General features: G+C 42.9%; 1 protein-coding gene across 4 annotated transcripts in view; it reads right to left on the bottom strand.

Annotated features, from left to right (window-relative positions):
• DENND5A (DENN domain containing 5A) overlaps positions 1-15,619 on the bottom strand; it is a 299,668-nt gene that overhangs the window by 50,422 nt on the left and 233,627 nt on the right. For all 4 annotated transcript variants that reach the window (XM_085648154.1, XM_085648156.1, XM_085648155.1 and 1 more), the window contains one exon: positions 7,824-7,906. In XM_085648154.1, coding sequence (XP_085504280.1) covers positions 7,824-7,906 — 83 coding nt within the window. The remainder of the gene's footprint in view (positions 1-7,823; positions 7,907-15,619) is intronic.

A 15,619-nucleotide genomic window follows, 5' to 3' on the forward strand; every position in this document is an offset into this window, starting at 1 on the left:
TACCCTGCACAACTCCGCTCTACCCCACTTCACTCTACTCTGGAACAATCTACTTTATGCTACTGCACTCTATGCCACCATTCACTACTCCAATCTGCACCACTCCACTTTGCGCCAATGCACTCTTCACTACTTTACTCAAAATCAATGCACTCTACGCCACTGCACACTATGCCAATTTACTCTGCACCACTGTACTTCTCGCCACTATACTGTACCCCACTTCTTTCTACGCCAATGCACTCTATGCCACAGTACTGTACACCACTCCACTCTATTCTGCAACACTGCACTCTCTGCCACAGAACTCTATGTCACTCTACTCTGTACCACTGCACTCTATGCTACTACACTGTATGCTACTGCACTCTACTCTGCACCACTCTACTCTACGCCCCTCTACTGCACTCTACGCCAATGCACTGTACACCACTCTACTCTGCATCACTTCACTCTAGGTCAATCCACTCTAAGCCACTCTAATCTACTTTGCACCACTGCATCCTACAACACTGCACTCTATGCCACTCTACTCTATGCCAACGCACTATACGCCACTCTACTCTACACTACTGTGCTTTACCCTGCACAACTCCACTCTACACCGGTTTACTCTACTCTGAAACAATCTACGCCACTGCACTCTATGCCAACTTACTCCACTCTGCGCCACTCCACTCTATTTCACTCCACTCTACGCCACTGCAAACTATGCTGCACCAATCCACTCTACGGCATTCTACTGTGCACCACTCTACTCCTCTCTACTGTAAACTACTTCACTCTACGCCAATGCACTGTACACCACTTTACTCAAAACCAATGTACTCTATGTCAGTGCACTCTGTGCCAATCTACTCTGCACCACTGCACTCTACACCACTCTACTCTACTCTGCAACACTCTACTCTACTGCACTCCACACCATTGCGCTCTACGCCACTCTATTCTACTGTGTAACACTGTACTCTACGCCAATATTCTTTAAGCCACTCTGTTCTATGCCACTGCACTTTATGCTACTACACTCTAGGCCAGTCCACTCTAAGTCACTCTAATCTACTCTAAGCCACTGCAACCTACGGCAGTGCATTCTATGCAACTCTACTTTACGCCACTGCACTCTATGCCACCCTACTCCACTCTGTGCCACTCCACTCTACACCACTGCAATCTACACTGCACCTCTCCACTCTACGGCACACTGTACCACTTTACGCCATTGCACTCCACACCACTCTACTCGAAACTACTGCACTGTACACCATTCTACTCTACACCACTTTACTCAAAACCAGTGCACTCTATGTCACTGCAGTCTACGCTAATCTACTTTGCATCACTGCGCTCTACCCCACTATAATCTACTCTGCAACACTCTACTCTACACTACTGCACTCTATACCATGGCACTTTACATCACTGTACTACGCCTCTCTATTCTACTGTTCAACACTTTATTCTACGCCACTACTCTCTACACCACCCTAAACCACTCCACTGCAATCTCAGCCAATGCACTCCACATCTTTAAACTCTATGCAACTCTACTCTGCATCACTCCACTCTACTGCACTCTACGTCTCGCTAATCTATTCTGCACCACTGCACTCTGACACTGCACTCTACGCCACTCTACTTTGCACCACTCCACTCTACTCTGAAACAGTCTACTCTCCACAACTGCACTCTGCGCCACTGCAATGTACGCTGCGCCAGTCCACTCTGCAACACTTCACTCCACTCTATGCCACTGCAGTGTACACCACTTTACTCAAAACCAAGGCACGCTAAGCCAATCAACTCTGCCACCACTGCATTGTACGCCACTATACTCTCACGTGCCACATTCTACTCTATGCCACTGCACTGCACACCACTCTACTCTACACCATTGGACTCTACATCACTGCACTCTACACTACTCTATTCTACTCTGCACCACTGTACTCTATGCTACTGCTCTCTACGCAACTCTATTGTACACCACTGCACTCTACAATACTCTACTCTTCAACATTACACTCTCCGCCAGTGAAATGTATGCCACTCTACACTGCACCACTGTACTCTACGCTAGTGCACTTTACCCTGAACAAGCTCTACTCTACACCACTCGACTGCACTCTACACCAATGCACTCTTTGCCACTACACTCTATACCACTGCACTCAATGCCACTGCACCCTACTCTATGATACTGCACTCTACCCTGCACCACTCCACGCCACTTCACTCTACTCTGAAACAATCTACTCCACGCCACAGCACGTTTTGCCACTCCACTCTACTGCTCTCCACTTCACACTATGTTAATGTTAATGTTAAAGGTACTTATAGAGCGCAAACAATCATCCCGGGTAGGATATCACGGCGCTACAGTGGCATTGAAGAAATGAAAGGTAAGTACAAGATGGTTAGATTTTAGTCAGGTTTAGGGAAGAGAAATGTTTTCAACTGCTTCCTGAAGGGTAGGTAGCTGTTTGTTAGTCTAAGATTCACAGGCAGCTCATTCCAACTGGTTGCCGCCAGGTGGGAGAAGGCTCGCCCGCCCATCGTTGCTGTTTTCACGTGTGTGGTTCTGGCTCTAGCTGTAGTTTGGGAGCGTAGATTCCTAGATGGGACATAGAGTTTGACTTTGTTTTTTAGAATACAGGGGCCTATATAATGCAGTGATAGCTCTTTGTCTCATTGGCAGCCAATGCAATTCTCTCATACAGCTCTTGGCTGAGTCGTATTTTCTTTTATTGCATATTGCCTTGGCTGCAGCGTTTTGTACGACCTGTAGTTTGGAAAAGAGATAGTCAGCCATTCCTACAAACAAGGAGTTTCCATAGTCCAGCCTACTCATTAGTAGAGACTGGACCAAGATCTTTCTACATTCAATGGGAATCCATGGGAAGACTCATCTGAGCATTTTCAGTAATGCGAAGCCTTTACCACAGATTATTGATACATGGGTTTTCATACTTAAGGTGTTGTCTAATGACACCCCTAGATTCTTGGCCGTCAATGTCGGGCTAGGGGGGGTGCCTAATGTTGTGGGCCACCAGCTGTTGTCCCATAGCTGTGTATGTCTGCCAAACAACATTATTTCGGATTTGTCTGCATTTAGTTTAAGACAGTGACTATGCATCCAAGTGGCTAATTCCGTAAGGCAATTGAGTAATCTATCTTTAGGGTCATCCTCCTCGTCCAGTGTGATCATCAATTGGGTGTCGTCTGCATAAGAACATATGTCGACACCCCATTTTCGTCCTATTTTGGCCAATGAGGAGACAAACACATTGAACAGAGTCGGGCTTAATGAAGCCCCCTGTGGGACCCCATACTTGATGTTCCGGGGAGGGGATGACAAGTCACCCATCTGTACTGATTGTGTCCTGTCTTGCATGAAAGACTGTAGCCACCCTAGGGCTTTTTCCTGGATTCCTTTTACTGCAAGGATTTCCAGTAGCCGATTGTGAGGCACAGTATCAAATGCCGCCGAGAGGTCCAATAATATCAGGGCGACTGTTTTCCCGTGATCTACCTGGGTTCTGATGTTATCCATCACTGCTAGGAGAGTTGTCTCCGTACTGTTGTTAATCCGGAACCCTGTTTGAGATATATCCAGTAGATCATTGGCTTCCAGGAAGTTGGACAACTGTCTGTTGACTAGTTTTTCCAACACCTTAGACAAGTAGGGTAACTGAGATATAGGCCGATAGTTTGCCGGGTTGTTAACATCAGTACCTGCTTTTTTTAATAGAGGGGTGACTATGGCGTTTTTCCAGATTTTAGGAAATTCAGCGGAGTTTAGAGAAGAGTTCAATGCTTTTGTAACGGCAGGACATATTATCGGAGTTAATTGTGAAAAGATGTGATGTGGACATGGATCTGAAGAGGAGCCTGATTTTACTTCTAGCACAACTTTGCTCACCTCCTCCTCTGAGAAGGGGCCGCACCTGAGACAGTTAGCCTGAGTTGAAGATGGTACAAGAGGTTCTGAATGTTTCAGATCAGTTTTGGAAAAAGAGGCATAGATTGTGTCTATTTTCTCACAAAAATATTCGTTTATATTGTTGCAGTTTTCTTGCGAAGGAGTGAGATCAATTGAAAGACTCGTAGGGCTGCATAGTTCTTTGACTATTTTGAAAAGTTCTTTTGAAGAGTTTTTATTTTCTGTTATTCTATGTGAAAAATATTCCTTCTTCGCTTTCCTAATGGCTTTATTGTAAAGTGAAAGTTCGTTTTTGTAAATGGCTCTAGTTTCATGAGTTTTATTGAGTCTCCATTTATGTTCATATAATGTGCATTTCCTTTTCCTATGCCACTATAAACTATGCCACTCTACTTTGCACCACTTTACTCTATGCCACTGTACTGTAAGCAAATGCACTCTCAAACACTTTACTCAAAACAAATGCACTCTACACCATTGCATTATATGCCAGTCTACTTTGCACCACTGCACTCTACGTCACTATACTCTACTATGCAGCACTCTATGCCACTGCACGCTATGCTACTTCACTCTAATCGACTCTATGACACTCCACTCTGACACTCTACTCTATTAAACTCTACTCCACTCTATGGCCCCACTCTACACCCCCTCCACTCTATGCCCCACACTCTCTGCCCCTCCACTTTACGCCCAGCCACTCTATGTCGCTCCGCTCCACTCCACTTTATGCCACTCCACGACATTTTACACTAGGCCACTCAACTCTACACTACGCTACTCTGCTCCACCCCACGCCACTCCACTATATGCCACTCTACTCCACTCCACTCTACGACGCTCTACGCAGCTGTCTCTAAGCCACTCCATGCCACTCTACTCCACTCTATGCCACTGTATGCCACTCCACTCTATACCATTGTATGCCACTCCACTCTACGACAATCGACTCCACTCTACGCCACTTTACTCTATAACACCCTACACCACTCCACGTTACTTTACTCTATGTCACTTCACTCTGCTCTATGCCACTCCACTCTAAGACACTCTGTGCCACTTCACACTATGCCACTCTGATACACTACTCCACACCACTCAACTCTACAACACTATACTCCACTCGATGCTCCTCCACTCTACGACACTCTACTCCTCCACGACACTCTACAACACTCCTTCACACTCTACGCCACTCCACACCACCCCATGACACGCCACAACACTCCAGTCTGCTCCACGCCACTGTCCTTTATGTCACTAACTTTTAGCTATGCCGAACAGTATCCACGCTGGTGTGTATCATGGCTTAAACACATTGGCAAAGCCAGTAAATAGCCCTTACATAGGCAAGACCTATTGGCTTTGCAAGGGCTTGTTTTTAGAAATAACTTACACATGGATTTTGTGAATGGCCAAAGAAGTAAACACACACAAAAGTGTAAATTAAAAAAAAAAAGTGTAAATTGCCTTACTAAATCAGGCCCATAATTTTTACAGTTATTGCAGGTGCTGTTGTAATTGTAAAATTGGATGCAAACATTTTTGCTCCTGGTTTTACACTATAAGGCATATTACTAGTTTGGTGCAAACTGTGCTGAGTTACGGATTTGGCATGCCCATTTTCCTTCCCCCTACCTCGAAAACATTGTGCAAACTCTGCGCAAAAATAGCAGCAACAGCTTTTTCACACAATATACCCCTTTGTAGAGGACAAAAGTTAAAATTGAGTAAAATCAACACCCACTGCTGGGTAAAAACTATATTTCACTGGGAGGTAATGTGCCTGAATTTACAGCGACACTCTGAATGATGCCACTAGTTAGGAACACCAAGTGATCATTGGAGAATATCAGGCTTGCACCATCCCAAACTCTGTGACCAAGATGCTCCCCTATTTCTATGGCTGTTGGCACACTTTGCTTTTGTCGCTTTGTGCAGATACATGCAATTGATTGTTACCCGTGTCTGTATGTTTCATTGTCCTTGAGTGTATTAATTTGTTCTTTGACATGTTGGGGATTTTGACATACGTGTTGAATGTTATGTATGTTGTGACAGGTTGTGTAGGGTAGTATCACTTTCAGTTAGCATAATGGCGCTACCAATGTGAAATTTGTGAAGAATCTGTCATGTGTTGGAATCCCACTATATGGCCAATCCAGCCTATCATCCTTTCAAAGTCGATAAAATGAGTGAGAGCGCTTACCATTTGCTGTTCTATTTAAATGCTAAAACCTGCAGTAGAAAATGTCATACAAAACTCAAACTTTCATCACTGCATTGCAACTTTGCCAGCAGACAGATATTTACTATACAGTTCTGCATGTCGGAACCAACGTAACTATTTGAACTGCTATAGCAATGAGGGACTGCGTTTGCTTATTACACGCAAGCAAATGGTGCAAAGAACATTACAAAGTGCAAGAAGGCCACTCACTGGCTACATCTAGTAGATGTAATCCTCACCTGAAGACCAAATGTAAGAAACAATTGTATGTGGGCGGTGAATCACTAGAATTAGTGAAAGAGTTTGACTACCTGGGTATCAAACTCACTCAGAATATGAGTTGGGCCCCACAATTGGCTAAAGCACAGTAAACCCAGACATATCAAATGGCAAGCATTGTGAAAATTCAAAAGAGAACTATATCTAGAAAGCTGGCTCCAAAATTAGAAATTTACAACACTAAAGCCCTAGGCGTGACTCTATATGGTGCAGAGCTCTGGGGTTGTTCCAACTGCAATAACTTTCTAATCACTGAACATTCCTTTTTATAGATCGTTAGTGAACCTTTCAGTGTCTATCCCGATGAGCCCTCTCTATCTAGATCTTGGTCAGAAGAGGGTGTCACACAAAATTGGTCTGCGGATACTTATGTTCTGGCACCAGTTGTGGACCACTAAAGCCCTTGCCCCTTATAGGGTGGGGCTTCGGGAGCTAATGAAAGTATCCTGTGTGGACAGGATCCCCTGAATGCTCACAGTCAAGAATTTGTTGGGTAAGTTAGGACTGGCTGCCCATTGGAGTGAACCAGAAACCTTGAGTCAGACAAACAAATATAGTATTAAAGCTGTGTATTGGGGTTTTATCGAAACTGACCTTATAATGAATTGCAAGGGATCACTTTCGATTGATTTTATGAATTTTAAACAGACTGTGCTATTTGAGCCCACACTGGATGAAATCGAACCCCCTCTAGCGAAGAAACTGTACCTACAGTTTAGGTATGGTTGTCTATCACTTCAGAAGAGATTGGAGTAAAGTAGGGGAGTGTGTTGAAGAATGTTGCCCCTGTTGTCAAGGGATCACTGAGTCACCTGAACATGTTCTATTCTTCTGCCCCCTATACTCCAGATCCCGACTTAAATGGATTGCCCCCCTCTGTAGAAATCTGGGAGTAAGGAGACACAAGGAGGCATATAGAATAATGAAGACAAGCACAATGCATATGATTGTATTTTATATAGCAACGTTTTTAATGGCTGCATGGATCAGGCGTACTAAGTATTCCTCTGAAAGTTTTAAGGGTGTAGCTCTTATGACGTAGCACACAGATTTTAAAATGTTTAATATTTTTAAAAATGTCTTTTTAGCATATATAACCGTTTCTCCCAGGCAAACCTATGAAGTTTGTAACTGTAAATAATGATGTAATCCTTACAATTATGCTGCTACTATATGGAACTTTTTCCCTTTTGCACAAACACCAATGTACTTTGACTGAACTGTCTTGCTGTGATTGTAAATAGGCTGTGACTGTTTATTTATATTGAAATGTCTCATTTGTATTGTGTGTTTGTAATTGTCTTGTTTTATGGTGTACGTTTATGACCCGCAGAGATCGAAATAAAGTCTTTTGATTGTAATCCTCACCTCCTTCTCTGGTTTGTGGAAATGTTTTACTATTCCATTCACAGCCTCGCCAATTGCTTCTTGGATCTGTCCGGTATTCAGCTCTGTAAAATAGAAATCATTATAGTACAAACAGTGTGGGACTTGACAGATTTAAGCTATACAACAGTTAATTCATCACAATATCTCAAATACCATTTCTGAAATCACTATTGACCATGTTATTTAAAATACAATTATCTATTCACAAAATCATTTAAGTAGGGAAGTGTTACTTCAGGAGTACTATTTAATATACTCTTGAATGCCTTTGTGATTTGCCATCAACACGTCCCACTCCCCATTCGTAAAAGCGCAAAGAGGGCACAGCTCTTTCTATCTGTACTGTTTGTGTATATTCTCTGGTTATTCCCATTTCCTTCAAATGTTAAATGTTTTGGGGCTATTCACAAAGGCATTTAAGGGTATGTAAAAGCATACTAAAGGAACAGTACATTATCTACTTCAAAATGCTTATATGAATAGGCCACTTTGTGAATTTAACTATAGTTGGATATGCCTTCATTATTAGCGTTGAACAACAAAATGAAAACACGATCTGAGTTCCCCTTTCGGCTAGCTTTGGAAGCCTTAAAAAAGAAAGAATAATTAGATACCAGCCTGAGGGATTACCCCTGAACTTTTGATTTGACTTTTCATCGTATTAAAATTGTATGGATGTTTTTTAAATTGAATATCTTAATAAATCTCTTTTGATTGACTGCTACATTGTACAAGTCTAACCTCATTGTAAAGAAGCTTTACCAATCTGTGAATGAGGTAAAGTCAATAGATCTGGCTTAGCTGTCTTTATTGTTGCGGAAACTTCGGGCACTGACCAATATAAAAGAAAACATTGGCTAAAAGCTCAAATATTGTTTGGTCTCAAAAGGCACGCATTGCCATAGCAGTCACTTGCCTGGAAGGGAACTACTTTGTGTGGGGATGTGCTCCTTGTGAAAGAGTAGAATGCAGTCACTCACAGTGAAGTTATCAGTGGCTGAAGTGGGCAGAACCACTGCCCCATGCTGTATGATGTAGTGGGCAGAAATAAATATGAATGACACAACAGACTAATACAATAAGAAGACTGAATGAAAGCCCCATTAAGTAAATATAATTTTAAGTGTAACATTCTAGTAAAATCAAAAGGTCTTGGCTAATGAACTTGGCTAACTATTGAAAGCATATACTTTTGATTCACACGCCTGGAGACCCATGTCTTAAATACCCCCACATTTTAAGGAACGGTACATATGGTAATAAGTTAATGGTGCACTGAGGTGAATGCTCAACAAGGGCAAATTTCTCAAAGTCAAGAGTTTGAATCTTGGCAAGACAGACTCAGTTTAACGATCCTCTATGACAAATTAAGAAAAAGCATTAGAGGTTCTGGGTAAAGTTAACCTGCATAGAATGAAAGACATATATCACACAGGAACCTTTATTCATTAAGAAGGGATACCCTGAACATGAACTCACACTCTACTACTAGTATTCATAAAGTATCAGCTCAGAGCTGCTCTAATAGCAACTGTACCCTTATTCTTTGAAGAGCCCCCTATTTTCCAAACATTGCATATACTGCTGACTACCTCTACTCGTATGGAGTGGATAACTACATTGTACAATTCAATGCAAGGCGAAGTCCCTACAGCTACAACCCCAAGCGCTATAACGCTGGAACAAAACATTAAATCCACCTATGTCGTAAGCAGGGTGGGATTTATGTTGTTACCAGACAGTAGTGTTGACTTCCAATTGCAACTTGGTGGATAATATATGTAAAATATCTACATCAATTCTTTCACACTCCTACAAATCTACGTTAATGTGGCCTGGGAAGCAGGGAACCAGACGCGGAATTTGCACATTGCCCTAAAATGTATCAGCTCTGGAAAATAGTCACAGACACATTATCTGACAAAGTAGAACAATCACCTAATATATGTCTTCTGGGCCTACTTAAAAACATGGAAGCAGCAATGCAGAAGCTTGTAGTGATAACGCTTTTGATGGACTAAGAGGGGGTGGCATATGCTGGGGGAACGGAAGTGCACCTACGAAACACTGATGGATAGCAGACTTGATAGATTGTAAAGAACAATTAGAGACATACGCAGAAGGGCTGATGATACCTTCTCCACCCAAGAACATCTGGGTCCCCTTAACAGCATACTTGTTGATCTCGGAAAATACTAGGGATGTTGTTCTCTGAATCATATAAGAATGTTCGTTTGCTATGGCACTGTGTGATCTTGTTATAAAAGTACTGTGTAGCATATCAAAGGTTGAAAACTAAAATGTGAACTGTCCATTGATGCGATGTAAGTGTTTGTTTTAAAGCAATAAACTAAAATACACACAAAATAATAATAATTAGGTAATAGTAACTTATGTTTTGTACAGCACTTAGTAACAACAATGGTGCAATATGTTGCTTCCTTAGGATATAATAATCTTGAATTGCCAAAAGGATCTTTTAACAATTGTATAGTTCCCGTTCTTCAGTTATAGCCCACGTCTTTCAGTTTCCACCAAAAATAAAGTTGTCAAACATTATCCTGCAAAATAACTATCAAAGTAAAGTACCGCTGTATAGTATACAGTGTTTGTTCAGTTTTTGTAGCCCAACCAAATTGATTCCCTTACGTTAAAATATGACTCTGTGGGGACACAATAGTAGTTTCTGTACTAATGTAAACAATTAGTATTTTTCTTTTGACTCCACAGCCACAAAAAGATAACACAAGTTTGGAAAACACACTTTTTTAGGCATACTTAGCAGCTCAGCTATGTAACTACCAGAGTGCCATGTTATCACAAAAATAGATTTGAAAGCAGTATCAAGAGAGCCTTTGGCTCTTCCCTATATGGATATTTTGCCTCACAGCAATTTGGTTGAGCAGCAGCTGTTTTAGCCCACATATGAGTAGTTTCATTACTCATAACTATTAACAGAGACTCAATGTCTAGTATACAGTACTGTGCGGAGTAGGATGAGTCTTGATACGTTATAACCCAGGGACAAATACAGAAGGAACAGGATTATACATTGTGTACTCCGACATACACACCATATGTAGGGGTTATAACTTGGGTAACTTTAAGAGACCTCCTTACACAGATCTCTACTTTTGAATGTCTACAGAGTTCTAATTTTCATTGTGTACAGTTGCAATACAGTTGAAATTTTATTTTCAGTATTTCGTTATTTGTGAATTAAAGTACTGACTGGACATTCATGTGCTAAGTCTTATCATGTGCTTTGCGGAAGTCTACGTTTTTCTCTCATGCCACCTCTCTGAGTAAGCCTTAGACAGGGCCACCTGCTCCCCTAAGGGTCCCATGCTAAATTGGTGAACTCTCTGCATATTTTGGACTGAACCGTAAGATGACACAGTGTACTCGCACTGCCCCATGTAGATCTTTTTCTATACACACATATAAGTGGACAGCAGTTGTATTAGTCTGCTTATGATAGCAACATTCCTCATAACTGATAAAGGCATTGTTAACACAGTCTCTATTTTAAAAACACTAGCTCATGAAAAATACTGTAGGAAGGAGGTTTTTAATTGTTAATTCTCTCATAAATATAATAGTTAGGAGAGTTAAATTGTGAACTCGCTGACAAATACAATAGAAAGGGGTCTTTCTATGTGAACTCTCTGAGAAAACCACATGAAGGGAGTTTACATTGTTTAACATTGACAGATCATGCACAGATCTCTAGTTCAAGAGAGATTAGAAAGGTCTGCTTTTTATTATGTACTATTGTTATTTTGTGTTTAATATTACCTGTGTGTCAATTAACGTACCTATAATTTTTAAAAGCAGCACTTGTCTGATATTGATTTGTTAAGTCCTATTGTGTGTGTTGTGATCAGTAAGCCTTAGACTGCGCCAGCTCGCAGCTCTGAAGATGAAAAATAGCTGTAAGAAAGTGCTAAGGAGCTGTTCATGTGAAACCAGAATCAGAGTCCCAATGCAAAGGGTGAGAGTCTGTGAGCACTATGTGGTCCAGGGAAATGGGCCTGAGACTGTTTTCTAGCACAACTGGTGGTTAGTTTGGATCCAATATTAGATGGTCCAAGGATACCAAATGTAAGAAATTACTACAAATGTCACAATTTGAGCCTAGCACTCCCTGATTAGCCTGCGACCTACCCTCTGTTAGTTACCACATTCTCATATGAACTGCAATTGAGGTCTACTGCTATTGCCCATTGTCTTAGAAGAAACCTGCCTTTATAATGCCCATCCCTATTCCTAGGATGGTCACTGCGTCCAAATGTAATGATGCAGTGGTGTATTGAGTCACCCAGTGGGTGCTGTGTTTCTGCAATAAACAGAGAAATGGCCAAACCTCTGTGGTGGGATACCTACCTCGCTCTAGCATTGATGATGTTATGAATTGTTACACACACACACACTCAATCAATCAATCAATCAATCAATCATAGCATTTGTAAAGCGCACTACTTACCCGTGAGGGTCTCAAGGCGCTGGGGAAAGTTGCTACTGCTCGAAAAGCCAGGTCTTGAGGAGTCTTCTGAAGGTCAGTAGGTCTTGGGTCTGCCGTAGGTGGAAGGGAGGGTGTTCCAGGTCTTGGCGGCGAGGTGGGAGAACGATCTGCTGCCAGAGGTCGCTCTACGGATGCGTGGGACTGTGGCGAGGGCGAGGGCGGCGGAGCGGAGCTGGCGGGTGGGGGTGTAGAAGCTGAATCGTCTGTTGAGGTAGCTGGTCCGGTGTTGTGGAGTGCCTTGTGTGCGTGGGTGAGGAGCTTGAAGGTTATCCTCTTGTTGACAGGGAGCCAGTGCAGGTCTCTCAGGTGGGGTGTGATGTGGCTGCGGCGAGGGATGTCGAGGATCAGGCGTGCAGAGGCGTTCTGGATAAATTGAAGCCGTTTCAGGAGTTTGGCCGAGGCTCCTGCGTAGATGGCGTTTCCGTAGTCCAACCTGCTGCTGACGAGGGTCTGGGTGACCGTTCTTCTCGTTTCGGTGGGGATCCACTTGTAGATCTTGCGGAGCATGCAGAGGGTGTTGAAGCAGGAGGAAGAGACGGCGTTGGTCTGCTTAGTCATGGAGAGGGTGGAGTCGAGGATGACCCCTAGGTTGCGTGCGTGGTCGGTGGGTGTTGGAGCTGTTCCCAGTGCGGTCGGCCACCAGGAGTCGTTCCAGGTGGAAGGGGTGGATCCGAGGATGAGGACCTCCGTATTGTCCGAGTTCAGCTTCAGTTGGCTGTTCCTCATCCATTCGGCGACGGCCTTCATTCCTTCGTGGAGGTTGATTTTGGCGGTGTGGGGGTCCTTGGTGAGGGAGAGGATCAGCTGGGTGTCATCGGCGTAGGAGATGATGTTGAGGTTGGGCGACGTGGGCGAGCGGTGCCATGTAGATGTTGAACAGCGTTGGGCTGAGGGATGAGCCCTGGGGTACGCCGCAGATGATCTCGGTGGCTTCGGAGCGGAAGGGGGGGAGGCGGACGCTCTGTGTTCTGCCAGAGAGGAAGGAGGTGGTCCAGTCCAGGGCCTTCTCTTGGATCCCGGCGTCGTGGAGGCATGTTCGTAGTGTGTGGTGGCAGACCATGTCGAATGCGGCTGACAGGTCCAGGAGGATGACGGACGCGGTTTCTCCGTTGCCTAGCAGGGTCCTGATGTCATCACACACACACACGCAAACACACATACCAAACCACAAACCACACAGAGTAACAGCATCAAATCTGTGCCTGTGAAACTGGAGGAAGAGTTCCAGAGGAGAGGGCGAGTGTCTGCAAGCATTAAGGGGTATCAGGAAAGGGGCTGGGACTCTGTCCACTGGTGAAAATGGTTCCTAGTGACCCCTTTAAACACAAGTGTTTGTACAGATGATGAAGGAGTTAGTGGTCTTCCAGCAGTCACTATTCAAGGGGTTTTCAAAATTAAATAAATGGACTGTCTGAGTCAGTAATGCACCCCCCTTTCCATTCTTTGGACAGCCTTGTTAGGTAAAGCACAAGCACAGGAATGCGACTCCACTTTAGGAAAAATTGTTGCAGCATGGTTTCAAAAGTAAACCTTGTCCATCGTTAAATATCTACACAGCAAATAAAAGGGAATCTATTAAATCCCTTTGGGCAAAAAAGAAATTACCTAACTATCGAGAGAACTCTCACACCCCTAACAGACTAGCAATCACATCCCTCACAGAGTACCAGTCATGTACTAAAGAAAGTCCTTACACTTCACACATACTACCAGTCTCTCTTTACTGAAAGCACTCCCACATACATCAGAGTAGCAGTCTCTTACTATCAAAAGTAATCTTACACCCTTCATAAACTAGTTCTATAAACAGGTATAAAAACACAACGTTTGGTGAAAATGACTGCAAGTAGGTTTGGAGGGTCTCTCTACCCTCCGGCAGTAGTAATAGCCCACAGCAGACATACAGATCTCACTGGATTTTTAATTAATAAGCCAGTCCTATTGGCAACACAAATGCTTGTTTTCCTTTAACAAGCATAAAATTAACACATATTCGCTTTAGTACAGTTCAAAATACAAGTTATGTACATGCATTTAGATACTATCCAAATGGAAGGCCAAAAATCACAACACAAATACCAAAATCATGCAGGTGCTTTACAGATTCTATATATTTTCTCTTATTCTTTCCTACTGAACTTTCATTTTGTGGCATTTTAGGGGTTTCATTATTCACATCAATGCCCACTGAGTGGTTTTTACCCAGGCTTGCTGTCTATAATCTTATCTTTCAATAGCGACATTTTGGTTGTGAGATTTTGCTTTATTTATTGCAGCATAATTTGTTTTCCATTTTCAGAGTATAATCACTGCCTGCCCTGATTTCTTGCATCAAATATGGCTCCAGTTCCCAAGTCAAATTGAGCGCAGCATGTAATCTGTTTGCTGTCATGGACTCTGAGAGTTAGTCTCCTTTTGCTCCAAATCAAAGCCAGTGTGTTTCCTTCCTCATCTTTATCTGTTATCTGAAGTCACTTTTTTCTCTGCATTCCCTACAGTGTGCCTTAATACCGCAGAAGAAGTATCGTCCACTCCTTTTCTGAAAATCAGAGTTTCCTTGAAACTTCCAGGTGCTCACAGCTAAGGGGAACAAGTTTCCTGTTGAGTTTTATGTTTTTTCGTCCATTTACTCTACATGCCCAGTCTCTCATGCTACTATGTAACACTGCAGGGTGAAGTCTTCCCTGGGATCTTCTGCCAGCCTAGATTAACCAGCTCCTAGCAACTTCTCAAAACTTCGATCATCATTTTGAAACTGTTCTATCTCCTGATCCCTGTCCCGTGCTAACTGACCAAATCCCAATGCTACCCGATCAAATTTTCCATTGTTAGAAAAGGTGTTCCACATGGATCCATCCTTTCCCCCCACACCACTGAACTTCCACATTGATTCCTACTCCTCTCCTCTCACCCAGCTATACCTTACAGTTTCCTACCTTAAACGCACCACATGCCTAACCATGATACTAGTGCGTATTTCCAATCCTGGATGATTGGTCACCATCTCAAACTGAACCCTCTTAAAACTGAATTTCTCCTAAGTTCATCTCCATGGCTCCATTACAAAATCAAACATGTCTTGGCTGACAGAATATCCTAGACTACACACCTTCTTTCATTGGCTGTACAACATCCCTAGACATTACTTTGGGCTAAAAACTGAACATGCATTCCCACTTTAATGCACAAGCACAAAGCACCCAACATTAGTTAAGACTTCTGTGAGATATTGAATCCTACAACCTAGAAT

This window comes from Triturus cristatus, chromosome 3_2, assembly GCF_964204655.1.
Source record: "Triturus cristatus chromosome 3_2, aTriCri1.1, whole genome shotgun sequence".
Classification (NCBI taxonomy): Eukaryota; Metazoa; Chordata; class Amphibia; order Caudata; family Salamandridae; genus Triturus; species Triturus cristatus.